The 15,636-nt window shown below is 45.9% G+C and overlaps 1 protein-coding gene across 1 annotated transcript in view; it reads right to left on the reverse strand.

The window, feature by feature from the left end:
- Window positions 1-479: 479 nt before the first annotated feature.
- Window positions 480-15,636, reverse strand: part of LOC109896472 (arylsulfatase J-like) — a 35,307-nt gene continuing 20,150 nt past the window's right edge. Inside the window, exon 2 of the mRNA XM_020490735.2 lies at window positions 480-2,534. Coding sequence (XP_020346324.1) covers window positions 1,166-2,534 — 1,369 coding nt within the window. The 3' untranslated portion in view covers window positions 480-1,165. The remainder of the gene's footprint in view (window positions 2,535-15,636) is intronic.

Below are 15,636 nucleotides of genomic sequence, written 5' to 3' on the forward strand. Positions count from 1 at the left end.
CGAGAGAGAGAGTGGGAGTAAGAGAGACAGGGAGCGAGAGACAGGGAGCGAGAGAGAGCGGGAGTGAGAGAGCGGGAGAGAGAGAGAGGGAGCTAGAGAGAGAGACAGGAAGCGAGAGAGAGAGAGCGGGAGCGAGAGACAGGGAGCGAGAGAGAGAGCGGGAGCGAGAGAGAGAGACAGGGAGCGAGAGACAGGGAGAGAGAGAGAGAGACAGGGAGCGAGAGAGAGAGACAGGGAGCGAGAGAGAGAGACAGGAAGCGAGAGAGAGAGACAGGGAGCGAGAGAGAGAGACAGGGAGCGAGAGAGAGAGACAGGGAGCGAGAGAGAGAGACAGGGAGCGAGAGAGAGAGCGAGAGAGACAGGGAGCGAGAGAGAGAGACAGGGAGCGAGAGAGAGAGACAGGGAGCGAGAGAGAGCCATGGAAGTACAGAGAGAGAAAGATGGTGAGAAAGACAAGAGGTGGAATTAGACAAATGAGAGAATGAGAAAAACATATTTTATTTTGTTAGCTAATTTGTTTTACATTCAGGTTTACCTGGTGCCAGACTAGACAGAACTAATGGGGAGAACATAGATTGTCCTAAAGTTCAGACGGACTGTACTCATGAAACGGTAAATCTCAGTTGACTATCCAATATAAATCCTACATTTTGCTTTCATTTTCTTGCAACGCTACAATCAACAGCTAATATAATATAACTATTAATCTTTTTTATTTTTCTTTAGCCCAAATATATGGTGCTGTCTACAAAGATTCATTCTATATTTATTTTCTCTTTGCCTAAATATATTTATTTTCTCTTTGTCAAAAATCTAATAAAAATCGTAAGGTCACAGAAGTTCAAGCATGCAATCAAAATCTAGAAAAATAAACATTATTTAAAGGCCCTAACTCATAGTCTTGAGGTCATAGGTGCTGGGTCTGACAGTAGTTATTAAAGTGGGTTGTTTCCTTAAAGCCTACTCTCTGAGGCAAATATAGGTCCATTTGTCCATTGAGTTCATGTAATATCCAAAGCACCAGTCCATTAAAGTCTTCAAATCATTGAGCAGGACAATCTTTAAAGAGCGATCGTGTGTCAATCCCTGAGATCTGACCATCTAAACGTCTTTCACAACAAAAAGGCACAGCAATAAATAAAAAGACTAGTTCTCCACGTTTCTTTCAGTCCTTCAGCTTCCTCTTCTTCACTTTCTTCTTTCGTCTCTTCTTGGCCAGGTTGTTGGTAAGGAGGTTAGTCTCTCTATCATCTTCATCCTCTTTGTACCAGGGTCCCCACACCCCTCCGTTGAAGTTAGGATTGGAGCGGGAGTCTTTAGCCGGGTAGCGCACCGGGATGGCCGTCCTATTGTACTGTGCTAGCCGCATTAGCATCTTCTTCACTATGTGTGGGTAGCGTAGAGACAGGTCCACTCTCTCGTAGGGATCGGCTATGATGTTGAACAGCCAGACGGACTTCCCCTGGTCCCAGCGGACATATTCGTTATGCCAGCGGTTGGTCAGAAGCAGATTGGAGAAGGTCTGCGGAGGGACCCAGTCGCTGTAGCCAGGCACCCCCGTGAGAAGCTTCCAGTGGCCCACCCGGAGGGCGGCTCGGATGGCCGTATTCCAGAGGCCATAGCCAGCCTTCCATGAGCCGTTTTTTGCCTTGGTGTAGATGGGGTCGATGTTGTGCAGAATGTCGTGGCGGGGGGACTGGCGTCCCTCGCTGATGGCCTCCCACACGTCGTAGCCATCCAGGTTGAGATCTTCGTCCAGGGTCCCCTCCCCCAGGGACACCAGGGTGGGGAACCAGTCTGTGATGTGGATCAATGCCCGGCATCGGGTCCCCTTGTTCAGCAGCAGGGGACTGTGAACGAAGCCTACGGCCCGGATTCCCCCCTCCCAGTAGGTGGCCTTGCTCCCCCTGAGAGGCCAGTTGTTGCCCCCGGCCATGGGCTGACCCCCGTTGTCTGACGAGTACACTATCACTGTATTGTCGTAGAAACCGTAACGCTTCAGTGCCAGCGTGAGGTTGTGGACGGCCTCGTCCAGGCAGGACACCATGGCGGCATACTTGCGACGATGTAAGTTAGGGATGGACTTGTAGCGCTCCAAGTAGCGAGCGGGCACCTGTAGCGGGGAATGGACTGCCTGAAAGGCCAAGTAGAGGAATAAGGGTTTCTGGGGGTTGTGGTGTGCCAGGATGTCCACAGCTTTTTGGGTGAACATCAAGGTTGAGTATCGGCCCCGATCCTGTTCCCAGGCTGCCTCCTCCCCTTCGTACAGGTCATAGCCACACATGCCGGGACCGTCACATTTATAGTGGCTGTAGTAGTCACCACTACCCAAAAGGGACCCAAAGAATGTGTCGAAGCCACGCTGAGTGGGCATGCAGCCACGCTTGTAGAAGCCCAGGTGCCACTTGCCCACCATATGGGTGGCGTAGCCTGCCTGCCGGAGCTTTTGGGGTAGTGTGACATTCTCCAGGGGCAGGCAGTTGGCCTGGGTGGGCCTGATGACCGAGTGCTGGAGGCCCGTGTGGATCTGGTACCTGCATGTGACACAGAGAAAAGAAAGGCTGTTAGTCAATCAACCAGTCAACCAATTGACCAAGCAAATCTTATATATGACCTTTGCTACAAAGTACACCTCTAAAGAGAAGACCAAGGTGACCGTGTCTAGGAAACATAGCTAGTTTGGATAAACATTGTGAAGAACCAGAGCGCAGAGGGAGAGACCATTCTCATCTGGCCAGTCAGAGTATCCAAAACCAGTCATACATCAAATAAAGCGTTTGCTAACATTTACAGTTAAATATAATATAGTTGGATGCAGTATTGTGGTATGACAGGTCCAGACATGTGTCTGCCATGATTCTACCATGGTGTTTGGATTTGTCCTTCCTCACTATCTGACATACACCCGTTAGCTTCCTAAACCTCGAATCCTTGGAATTCTATGCTTGAATTGTAGAATTCTATGGTATATGATGTGCACAGAAATAGTTCCAGATAGGTATAGGCTATACTAGAAAGATACTTTTCATACAATTTGAATATGATACGGTATGATTTCCAAATAAACCAAACAGTCTGCCACGGTTCTGGTAATACATTGACAATTCATCCAGTTTAAGTTTCTAAAATGCCAGATTAGGTCGTTTCTTTCACTCTACAATGAATCCTTTCACAGACATTTTAAATGCAATGAGACGGGACAGAATCAGCTTTGTATTACACACAGTACGCATTATTCAACCTAATTCTAATTGCAATGGACTTAATCCAAAGCCAACAGGTATAGACTGACAGCTGAGCGAGTTTGACAGGAGATGTCCAAGAGCAATATGCCAGAGGATGAAGTCATTGTAGTGGTGAAATGACTTAACAGCTACAATTACCCCTGGACTGACTTCATCATTGTCTGACTCTCCTGCTATCAGACAGAGAACCAGACTTCCTCAATCCCTTTTTTCTCTCCCTTCCTTCTTTGCCTTCCCCTCCTCCCCTTCTCACTCATCCCTCTTTCTCTGCTGTGGCCAGTGGCAAAAAGGCACAATCCCTCACCAGGGAAATGACATAAGCGGTTGGTGTGCACTTTGAAAAAGGAGGCTTCGTTTGGAGGTCTGGCGAACCAGGGATTTCTTAGCCGCATCTTAAATGATTTCAAACGTATCCACAGCACCAAAACACTCCCTTTATTCACACTTGGACACAGTTCTATTCAAGTCTTTGCATGTCATTTTAGCAAACTGTATCTTGGAAGTGCAAATACTGTAGTCTACTTACTGCAGTAACATCTTGCCCTTGACTTGAACTTTAATAGCAGATAGCATTACTCTATGTGTGTAAGGGAAACTGGCCATTAAATCCCTGGAAAACATTTAGTTTAGTTGATGAAACATTGGAGTGTTCTTAGTGGTTTTAGATTGAATTGGTTGTTCCCCTAGGTAATTCACTTAACATTTTCACACAGCATTAAACTGTCAGACAGATGTTGACCAGGGTTTGCAAAATGACATTAGGTGTGTGTGTGGTTTGCGAGCTGTATGTGTGTTTGCGTTAGTGTGCGTATGCCTGCGTGTGTGTTTGCATGCTAAATGACAGAACAGGGATTAGCTAATGGACATCAGAAAAAAGTGGGGGTGAGGATAATGGTGTAGTCTCTGTATTTGTATTTGTTAAGGATCCCCATTAGTTCCTACCAAGGCAGCAGCTACTCTTCCTGGGGTTTATTATGGATCCCTATTAGTTCCTGCCAAGGCAGCAGCTACTCTTCCTGGGGTTTATTATGGATCCCCATTAGTTCCTGCCAAGGCAGCAGCTACTCTTCCTGGGGTTTATTAGGGATCCCCATTAACTATGGCCAAGGCAGCAGCTACACTTCCTGGGGTTTATTATGGATCCCCATTAGCTGTTGCCAAGGCAGCAGCTACTCTTCCTGGGGTTTATTATGGATCCCCATTAGTTCCTGCCGAGGCAGCAGCTACTCTTCCTGGGGTTTATTATGGATCCCCATTAGCTGTTGCCAAGGCAGCAGCTACTCTTCCTGGGGTTTATTATGGATCCCCATTAGCTGTTGCCAAGGCAGCAGCTACTCTTCCAGGGATCTGGCAAAATTAAGGCAGTTATACCATTTTTAAAACATTACAATACATTCATAACAGATTTCCCAACCCATAAGTGTGTGCCCTCAAGCCAATACTCCACTAACACATATCTACAACACAAAATCTATGTGTACGTGTGTATAGTGTGTATGTTATTATGTGTGTTTGTGTTGCTTCAGAGTCCCCGCTGTTCCACAAGGTGTAACTCCATACAGTACAGTATACTATGCCTCAGGAGTCAGTCAGGTGGGAGGACTGTCTATCTCAGTGAACAACTGAACACATGGAGCACCTCCTCCTCCTCCTCCTCCTCCACCTCCACCTCTCTTCCACCTCTCCTTCTCATTCTCCTCCACCTCTCCTCCACCTCTCCTTCTCCTCCTCCTCCACCTCTCTTCCAGCTCTCCTTCTCCTCCACCTCTCCTCCTCCTCTCCTCTACCTCTCCTTCTCCTGATCCTCCTCCACCTCTCTTCCACCTCTCCTTCTCCTCCACCTCTCCACCACTCCTCCTCCTTCTCCTCCTCCTCCTCCTCTCCTCTACCTCTCCTTCTCCTCCACCTCTCCTCTACCTCTCCACCACTCCTCCACCTCTCCTTCTCCTCCTCCTCCTCTCCCACACCTCTTTTTCTCCTCCACCTCTCATTCTCCTCCTCCTCTCCTCCACTTCCTCCTCCACCACTCCTCCTCCTCCTCCTCTCCTCCACCTTTCCTCATTCTTCTCCTCCACCTCTCCTTCTTCTCCTCCTCCCCTCTTCCATCTCTCCTTCTCCTCTACCACCTTCTCCACCTCTCCTCCTCCTCTCCTCCACCTCCTCCTCCACCTCTCCTTCTCCTCCACCTCTCCTCCCCCTCCTCTCCTCCACCTCTCCATCTCCCCTCCACCTCTCTTTCTCCTCCTCTCCTCCACCTCTCCTTCTCCTCCTCCTCTACTCCACCTCTCCTCCACCACCTCCTCCTCCACCTCTCCTCCTCCTCCTCTCCTCCACCTTTCCTCCTCCTTCTCCTCCTCCTCCCCTCTTCCACCTCTCCTTCTCCTCTACCACCTCCTCCTCTCCTCCACCTCCTCCTCCACCTCTCCTTCTCCTCCACCTCTCCTTCTCCTCCACCTCTCTTCTCCTCCACCTCCTTCTCCACCTCTCCTCCCCCTCATCTCCTCCACCTCTCCATCTCCCCTCCACCTCTCTTTCTCCTCCTCCTCTCCTCCACCTCTCCTTCTCCTCCTCCTCTACTCCACCTCTCCTCCACCACCTCCTCCTCCACCTCTCCTCCACCTCCTTCCCCACCTCTCCTCCACCTCTCCTCCTCTCCTCTCCTCCTCCTCACCTCTCCTCCACCTCTCCTTCTCCTCCTCCTCTCCTCCACCAACTTCTCCTCCTCCACCTCTCCTCCTCCTCCTCTCCTCTACCTCCTCCTCCACCTCTCCTTCTCCTCCTAAACCGCTGGTGGCAGAAGTGTCTCTCAACGAACGCTGCACGGCCGCTATGGTAGCAAATATCGACCGTTAACAACACACTTGGTAGCAGTGTTGCTGTTTGTTCCCATGTCTTTAAGAGTGGAGTGTAATTACAGTACATTCAACAAGCAGAGATAGGGACATTATACCCAACATAGTATACCCAACATAGTATACCCAACACCCGTCATTTAAACCCCAAGATCCTCAGGGGCTCTATTTTAACAATCCTAACACAATGAGAAATATAAACCCTGATGGTAGCTCTTTTGGTCCTGGGGTTTGTCCGAAATATTTTCACGATTTTCATTGCCATTATTATGAGCTCAATAGCTGCCGGTAGTGTGAAAAGAGCTGGGTTTTGATACATAAACAAGTTGTAGGTGTGATGAGGGCTTTGCCACTCACGGGTCAATTAAGGCGTTCCATTGTTTAATTAGGCATGCGTTTGTCTCAAGTTTTGTCGGTTATTGACGGTCTTTGAGATGTCATCATCTCCAAAATTCAGTCCATTGTGGATCGATACTACAGTTTATTAAATAGCAGAGGCTAACGACTGATAGCAACATAAAACAGAAACATCCAGTGTTGGCTCAATATGTTTGGATTGTTGACAGTCAACATTGTTGTAATTGGCTTCAAACGAGTATAGGACTTAGGCATCGCACTCTCCTCAAATAAAAAATACTAAGCTCCCGTAAATTGTGTGAGACATGTGTGAGACATATGTGAGACATGTTCTCAACCAGCCAGATATAGCCTAGGCCTGCTGTTGATATGGTGTTATAGGACTGGAACTTTTGTTTTGGAGGAGTGTGTGTTTGGTAACTGGACAAGAGGCGGCGTTTGGAAATGGGGATCGATATATACAAGCGGAATGGAGTATTGAATTAATTAGGAATAATTCATTCCAAAGCATGTCGGCAAAAGCCTCACAAGCATAAACCTTTTATGTATCGGCTCCTTGGCTAACGGATGGCCAGGATCAGAGAGACCAGGCACGTTGTTGTTGAACCAGCTTCCGTTATAGCAGGGAAAGAAGGGGCTTTTTAATCAAAAAGAAATACAATACAAATTGTTAAAGGAAAATAACTTAAAATGTTTCTAAAGTCCCTGGGTTATCTCATTCCATGATGGGCATATAACCTCCATGGAGGGGTTGTACTGTACGTCCACAATAACAACAGGAGCTGTCTGAAAGCATGTAATAGCCCACATAGATAAAAAGGGGGATGTCCTCTCACAGTCTTGTCAAACTTGACCTTTTAATACAGCTTTAGTGATTGTGGTTTTCACGAGAAACCCTTTATCGATAGTCTGGACGACGTGGCGACAGCATTGGGTATGACAAAAAAAAACTTTACTGAGAGGAGGAGAGGCTATGCTTGGCTTTTAAAGAGTAACTTTCATGAACATATTTTTTTCTTCATGTAAAACCAGATGTTTCAGGCTTATTTATAGTGAAACGCGTAAATTCTGGGCTTCATTTTGACAGATGGTTCTAAAAGTGATATATTTCGGTCTTTTAGTAGTAAATCTAGATATTTTGGACCCTAGCGGTTGAACTTGACCATTGAAATCGTGACGTAGACAATAGTGTGCCACTGCAGCCCGCAATTCTGGGCGTTCCTGCAGGTGGGCATTCCCCCCTCGAGCATCCCATTGGTTCCTTCATGAACCCCCCAACACGACATCATCATGTGTGGCACTTTTGGGTCTAAAGGAAAATAAGCGTATGATCTGTGTTTTCCCAGGCCCACCTCCCAGAGTCCTCCTTGCTAGCTAGCGGCAGTGACACTGCTAGACGGCGTCCTTCACTCCCGCCTGCCCTCACAGTCGTGAACAAAACTGTGGGAAAACAGTACCTGACAGATGGGGGCGACTGTACTGGAGCACCCCCACCTTCCAGAGTGGAACGTCCCAAATTGCAGGCTGCAATTGCACCCTTCTCGATGTAGAGGCACATCATCTTAAGGAAGTGGTCGGTATGAAATCCATTCCTTTCTAAATGTACTGGCTGGTACAATATATTTGCATGATGCTTCCTTGACTAGACTACTGACGTTACAAAAAAATTAAAAAGGCACATTTCCGCATATGACCAAATGAAACATGTTTGCTTACCGTTTCATGCACATTTCTGTGCTTTTTATGTAGGATATGAGAAGTATTTGTTTATATTCATAGCTGCATCCATCATAACAAGAAATACACACCAATCATCATTTTTTTCTCCAAATGTTATTACTGGTGGTGCAATCTGCTCATAGTTGTAATATACAGTATACAGTGGGGCAAAAAAGTATTTAGTCAGCCACCAATTGTGCAAGTTCTCCCACTTAAAAAGATGAGAGAGGCCTGTAATTTTCATTATAGGTACACTTCAACTATGACAGACAAAATGCGAAAAAAAAATCCAGAAAATCACATTGTAGGATTTTTATTGAATTTATTTGTAAATTATGGTGGAAAATAAGTATTTGGTCAATAACAAAAGTTTATCTCAATACTTTGTTATATGCCCTTTGTTGGCAATGACAGAGGTCAAACGTTTTCTGTAAGTCTTCACAAGGTTTTTACACACTCTTGCTGGTATTTTGGCCCATTCCTCCATGCAGATCTCCTCTAGAGCAGTGATGTTTTGGGGCTGTTGCTGGGCAACAAGGACTTTCAACTCCCTCCAAAGATTTTCTATGGGGTTGAGATCTGGAGACTGGCTAGGCCACTCCAGGACCTTGAAATGCTTCTTACGAAGCCACTCCTTCGTTGCCCGGGCTGTGTGTTTGGGATCATTGTCATGCTGAAAGACCCAGCCACGTTTCATCTTCAATGCCCTTGCTGATGGAAGGAGGTTTTCACTCAAAATCTCACAATACGTGGCCCCATCCATTCTTTCCTTTACACGGATCAGTCGTCCTGGTCCCTTTGCAGAAAAACAGCCACAAAGCATGTGGTTTCCACCTCCATGCTTCACAGTAGGTATGGTGTTCTTTGGATGCAACTCAGCATTCTTTGTCCTCCAAATACGACGAGTTGAGATTTTACCAAATAGTTATATTTTGGTTTCATCTGACCATATGACATTCTCCCAATCTTCTTCTGGATCATCCAAATGCTCTCTAGCAAACTTCAGACGGGCCTGGACATGTACTGGCTTAAGCAGGGGGACACGTCTGGCACTGCAGGATTTGATTCCCTGGCGGCGTAGTGTGCTACTGATGGTAGGTTTTGTTACTTTGGTCCCAGCTCTCTGCAGGTTATTCACTAGGTCCCCCCGTGTGGTTCTGGGATTTTTGCTCACCGTTCTTGTGATAATTTTGACCCCACGGGGTGAGATCTTGCGTGGAGCCCCAGATCGAGGGAGATTATCAGTGGTCTTGTATGTCTTCCATTTCCTAATAATTGCCCCCACAGTTGATTTCTTCAAACCAAGCTGCTTACGTATTGCAGATTCAGTCTTCCCAGCCTGGTGCAGGTCTACAATTTTGTTTCTGGTGTCCTTTGACAGCTCTTTGGTCTTGGCCATAGTGGAGTTTGGAGTGTGACTGTTTATAAATTCATAAAAAATCCTACAATGTGATTTTCTGGATTTTTTTTCTCTCCTTTTGTCTGTCATAGTTGAAGTGTACCTATGATGAAAATTACAGGCCTCTCTCATATTTTAAAGTGGGAGAACTTGCACAATTGGTGGCTGACTAAATACTTTTTTCCCCCACTGTATATATATATATATATATATATATATATATATATATATATATATATTTATTTTTTCCCCTCCAATCTTTTATTTACAATATTCATCCCGTTGCCACACTCTTCTAATTGTGAAACGTGAAAGCATACCTGTGAGAGGGGTCGCCCTGGTATTAGGTTTTTATACAGTACCCAAGACCAATCTGTGAGTTAAAAAAGAGCTACTGCGTAAATACTGCAATGCAGATTGGATTGAGCCCCATCTCTTCATTTTCTAGGTGATGATTGTACCTTTATTCCCAACACAATGCCGCAATAAATGTGAGTCTACATTTCAAATATTTTTTGTGCCCCATGGGGGATTGGAATTTACACCGCAAGTGGCAATAGATGTCAGGAACTCGGTGCCTTACCACTGTGATATAACTGTACAGAGCCTTATCGCTGTGAGATAACTGTACAGAGCCTTATCACTGTAAGAACTGTACAGAGCCGTATCGCTGTTAGATAACTGTACAGAGCCTTATCGCTGTGAGATAACTGTACAGAGCCTTATCGCTGTGAGATAACTGTGCAGAGCCTTATCGCTGTGAGATAACTGTACAGAGCCTTATCGCTGTGAGATAACTGTACAGAGCCTTATCGCTGTGAGATAACTGTACAGAGCCTTATCGCTGTGAGATAACTGTACAGAGCCTTATCGCTGTGAGAACTGTACAGAGCCTTATCGCTGTGAGATAACTGTACAGAGCCTTATCGCCGTGAGATAACTGTACAGAGCCTTATCGCCGTGAGATAACTGTACAGAGCCTTATCACTGTGAGATAACTGTACAGAGCCTTATCACTGAGATAACTGTACAGAGCCTTATCACTGAGATAACTGTACAGAGCCTTATCACTGAGATAACTGTACAGAGCCTTATCACTGTGAGATAACTGTACAGAGCCTTATCGCTGTGAGATAACTGTACAGAGCCTTATCACTGTGAGATAACTGTACAGAGCCTTATCACTATGAGAACTGTACAGAGCCATATCGCTGTGAGATAACTGTACAGAGCCTTATCACTGTGAGATAACTGTACAGAGCCTTACCACTGTGAGATAACTGTACAGAGCCTTACCACTGTGAGATAACTGTACAGAGCCTTATCACTGTGAGATAACTGTACAGAGCCTTATCACTGTGAGATAACTGTACAGAGCCTTATCACTGTGAGATAACTGTACAGAGCCTTATCACTGTGGGAACTGTACAGAGCCTTATCACTGTGAGAACTGTACAGAGCCTTATCACTGTGAGATAACTGTACAGAGCCTTATCACTGTGAGAACTGTACAGAGCCTTATCACTGTGAGATAACTGTACAGAGCCTTATCACTGTGAGATAACTGTACAGAGCCTTATCACTGTGAGATAACTGTACAGAGCCTTATCACTGTGAGAACTGTACAGAGCCTTATCACTGTGAGAACTGTACAGAGCCTTATCACTGTGAGATAACTGTACAGAGCCTTATCACTGTGAGAACTGTACAGAGCCTTATCACTGTGAGAACTGTACAGAGCCTTATCACTGTGAGATAACTGTACAGAGCCTTATCACTGTGAGAACTGTACAGAGCCATATTTGCTCGTGATGCACATCATTTTATTATCAGAGCGTACCTCTGGACTTCTGGTAAGTATGCTTTAGTGAGAAAGTGTTGTTGGGATCAGGTACAACTATGTTTACCCACCCACAAAATGAATAACTTCCTTCACCCACAACTTCTCACAAGAAGGCATATATTTTTTAAGTGGTTGGGGAAAGGCTGAAATTGGGGTTGGGAACAAATTGGGAACAAAAAAGCACATATGTCTTGTTCCATGTGCATATGGTTACTGTGCGTCACGGCTGGATAGGCAACGCTTCTTCTGTCAAAATCCATGTCGTAGCCAACCCGTTACCACTAAAACCAGCTTTCGGTTGGTCTTAAATATCCCCACCAGAGCATACTGAAATTGCCACTTCGGCACACGTTTTTGAAAGGACATACCTCAGATATTGCCTCCCCACCTCAGCACAAGCCAGCTCATATAAAATGGTTAAATTACCAATCCTGGCTCTAGGGTTGGAAAATAGAAGAGCGACGGCTTTACCAGGTCAAAATCACTAACGACTGTGCTTTTGACAATTACGCTGGCTTCACGCCAGCCACAAACAGAGCGTCTAGTGTCTTTTTAAAGGAATGAGCTGTATGTTGAAGGAGACACTGTGGAAGGAGCTGTATGTTGAAGGAGACACTGTGGAAGGAGCTGTATGTTGAAGGAGACACTGTGGAAGGAGCTGTATGTTGAAGGAGACACTGTGGAAGGAGCTGTATGTTGAAGGAGACACTGTGGAAGGAGCTGTATGTTGAAGGAGACACTGTGGAAGGAGCTGTATGTTGCAGGAGACACTGTGGAAGGAGCTGTATGTTGAAGGAGACACTGTGGAAGGAGCTGTATGTTGAAGGAGACACTGTGGAAGGAGCTGTATGTTGAAGGAGACACTGTGGAAGGAGCTGTATGTTGAAGGAGACACTGTGGAAGGAGCTGTATGTTGAAGGAGACACTGTGGAAGGAGCTGTGTTAAGTACATCTGAATGGGTCCTGAGATTCTCAACACTGGAAAATAACAAATGGAGACCTTAAAAATGATATATACATTTTTAAATATAACATTTAAGATATTGATATATCAGAATTAATCTTTAAAGTCGAGACCGTGAGGATAGAAATGGAAACGATCATTTAATGTTCACCATCCATAAGGGCACAGAGAGGAATCCATACTGGCACCAGAGAGGAATCCATACTGGCACCAGAGAGGAATCCATACTGGCACCAGAGCAGGATGCAAACCAGGGAGTGTTGGTTTCATGTGGGCCTGGGATGATCTGGGAACCAGAGTGTTTGTTGATTTCATGTGGGCCTGGGATGATCTGGGAACCAGAGTGTTTGTTGGTTTCATGTGGGGATGATCTGGGAACCAGAGTGTTTGTTGGTTTCATGTGGACCTGGGATGATCTGGGAACCAGAGTGTTTGTTGGTTTCATGTGGGCCTGGGATGATGGCTTCTCACCAGTTAGTAGTCTGAGCAGGGGACTGTTGCCCACCACTCCACAACAAACACACTCACTGGGGAATAAAGGAAGCATTGTTGTGCTGACTGGATATCATTAGCTGGATACAATATGTCTACAAAGAACTATTAGATGGATGGGAAAAAGAGAGAGGGGGAACCAACATCTGTCTTAGGGTAGAGACTAGAGAGACTCAATGAAGTGAGCTCTTTGGAGGTCCGTAGTGGAACTTGGAGCTGAGCTTGTAGGCTTCGAATACAGCTATAATATATATGTATATTTATATACATTAATCGACATATGTGGACTTTATCTCAAAGGACTTTACAATGCTATATAGAATGTGCAGAGCAAGCTTTCATAAAAGGCTTTAGTTTCCATCTATAAGCCGTTATCTCTACAGCTCTTTTCACAAGCAATTACACGTTTATATTTATTCTTGTCCTTTGTCGATAAATGTCCATAAAACATTGTTCCTGGAGGTTTTCTGCTCCATTATATTCCCTCTCTGCCAGACATGGACCACTCTGCTCCATTATATTCCCTCACTGCCAGACATGGACCACTCTGCTCCATTATATTCCCTCTCTGCCAGACATGGACCACTCTGCTCCATTATATTCCCTCTCTGCCAGACATGGACCACTCTGCTCCATTATATTCCCTCTCTGCCAGACATGGACCACTCTGCTCCATTATATTCCCTCTCTGCCAGACATGGACCACTCTGCTCCATTATATTCCCTCTCTGCCAGACATGGACCACTCTGCTCCATTATATTCCCTCTCTGCCAGACATGGACCACTCTGCTCCATTATATTCCCTCTCTGCCAGACATGGACCACTCTGCTCCATTATATTCCCTCTCTGCCAGACATGGACCACTCTGCTCCATTATATTCCCTCTCTGCCAGACATGGACCACTCTGCTCCATTATATTCCCTCTCTGCCAGACATGGACCACTCTGCTCCATTATATTCCCTCTCTGCCAGACATGGACCACTCTGCTCCATTATATTCCCTCTCTGCCAGACATGGACCACTCTGCTCCATTATATTCCCTCTCTGCCAGACATGGACCACTTTTCTGCTCCATTATATTCCCTCTCTGCCAGACATGGACCACTTTTCTGCTCCATTATATTCCCTCTCTGCCAGACATGGACCACTTTTCTGCTCCATTATATTCCCTCTCTGCCAGACATGGACCACTTTTCTGCTCCATTATATTCCCTCTCTGCCAGACATGGACCACTTTTCTGCTCCATTATATTCCCTCTCTGCCAGACATGGACCACTTTGCTGCTCCATTATATTCCCTCTCTGCCAGACATGGACCACTTTGCTGCTCCATTATATTCCCTCTCTGCCAGACATGGACCACTTTTCTGCTCCATTATATTCCCTCTCTGCCAGACATGGACCACTTTTCTGCTCCATTATATTCCCTCTCTGCCAGACATGGACCACTTTTCTGCTCCATTATATTCCCTCTCTGCCAGACATGGACCACTTTTCTGCTCCGTTATATTCCCTCTCTGCCAGACATGGACCACTTTTCTGCTCCATTATATTCCCTCTCTGCCAGACATGGACCACTTTTCTGCTCCATTATATTACCTCTCTGCCAGACATGGACCACTTTTCTGCTCCATTATATTCCCTCTCTGCCAGACATGGACCACTTTTCTGCTCCGTTATATTCCCTCTCTGCCAGACATGGACCACTTTTCTGCTCCGTTATATTCCCTCTCTGCCAGACATGGGACCACTTTTCTGCTCCATTATATTCCCTCTCTGCCAGACATGGACCACTTTTCTGCTCCATTATATTCCCTCTCTGCCAGACATGGACCACTTTTCTGCTCCATTATATTCCCTCTCTGCCAGACATGGACCACTTTTCTGCTCCATTATATTCCCTCTCTGCCAGACATGGACCACTTTGCTGCTCCATTATATTCCCTCTCTGCCAGACATGGACCACTTTTCTGCTCCATTATATTCCCTCTCTGCCAGACATGGACCACTTTTCTGCTCCATTATATTCCCTCTCTGCCAGACATGGACCACTTTTCTGCTCCATTATATTCCCTCTCTGCCAGACATGGACCACTTTTCTGCTCCATTATATTCCCTCTCTGCCAGACATGGACCACTTTTCTGCTCCATTATATTCCCTCTCTGCCAGACATGGACCACTTTTCTGCTCCATTATATTCCCTCTCTGCCAGACATGGACCACTTTTCTGCTCCATTATATTCCCTCTCTGCCAGACATGGACCACTTTTCTGCTCCATTATATTCCCTCTCTGCCAGACATGGACCACTTTTCTGCTCCATTATATTCCCTCTCTGCCAGACATGGACCACTTTTCTGCTCCATTATATTCCCTCTCTGCCAGACATGGACCACTTTTTCTGCTCCATTATATTCCCTCTCTGCCAGACATGGACCACTTTTCTGCTCCATTATATTCCCTCTCTGCCAGACATGGACCACTTTTCTGCTCCATTATATTCCCTCTCTGCCAGACATGGACCACTTTTCTGCTCCATTATATTCCCTCTCTGCCAGACATGGACCACTTTTCTGCTCCATTATATTCCCTCTCTGCCAGACATGGACCACTTTTCTGCTCCATTATATTCCCTCTCTGCCAGACATGGACCACTTTTCTGCTCCATTATATTCCCTCTCTGCCAGACATGGACCACTTTTCTGCTCCATTATATTCCCTCTCTGCCAGACATGGACCACTTTTCTGCTCCATTATATTC

This window comes from Oncorhynchus kisutch, linkage group LG9 (genome assembly GCF_002021735.2).
Source record: "Oncorhynchus kisutch isolate 150728-3 linkage group LG9, Okis_V2, whole genome shotgun sequence".
In the NCBI taxonomy this organism is placed as follows: domain Eukaryota; kingdom Metazoa; phylum Chordata; class Actinopteri; order Salmoniformes; family Salmonidae; genus Oncorhynchus; species Oncorhynchus kisutch.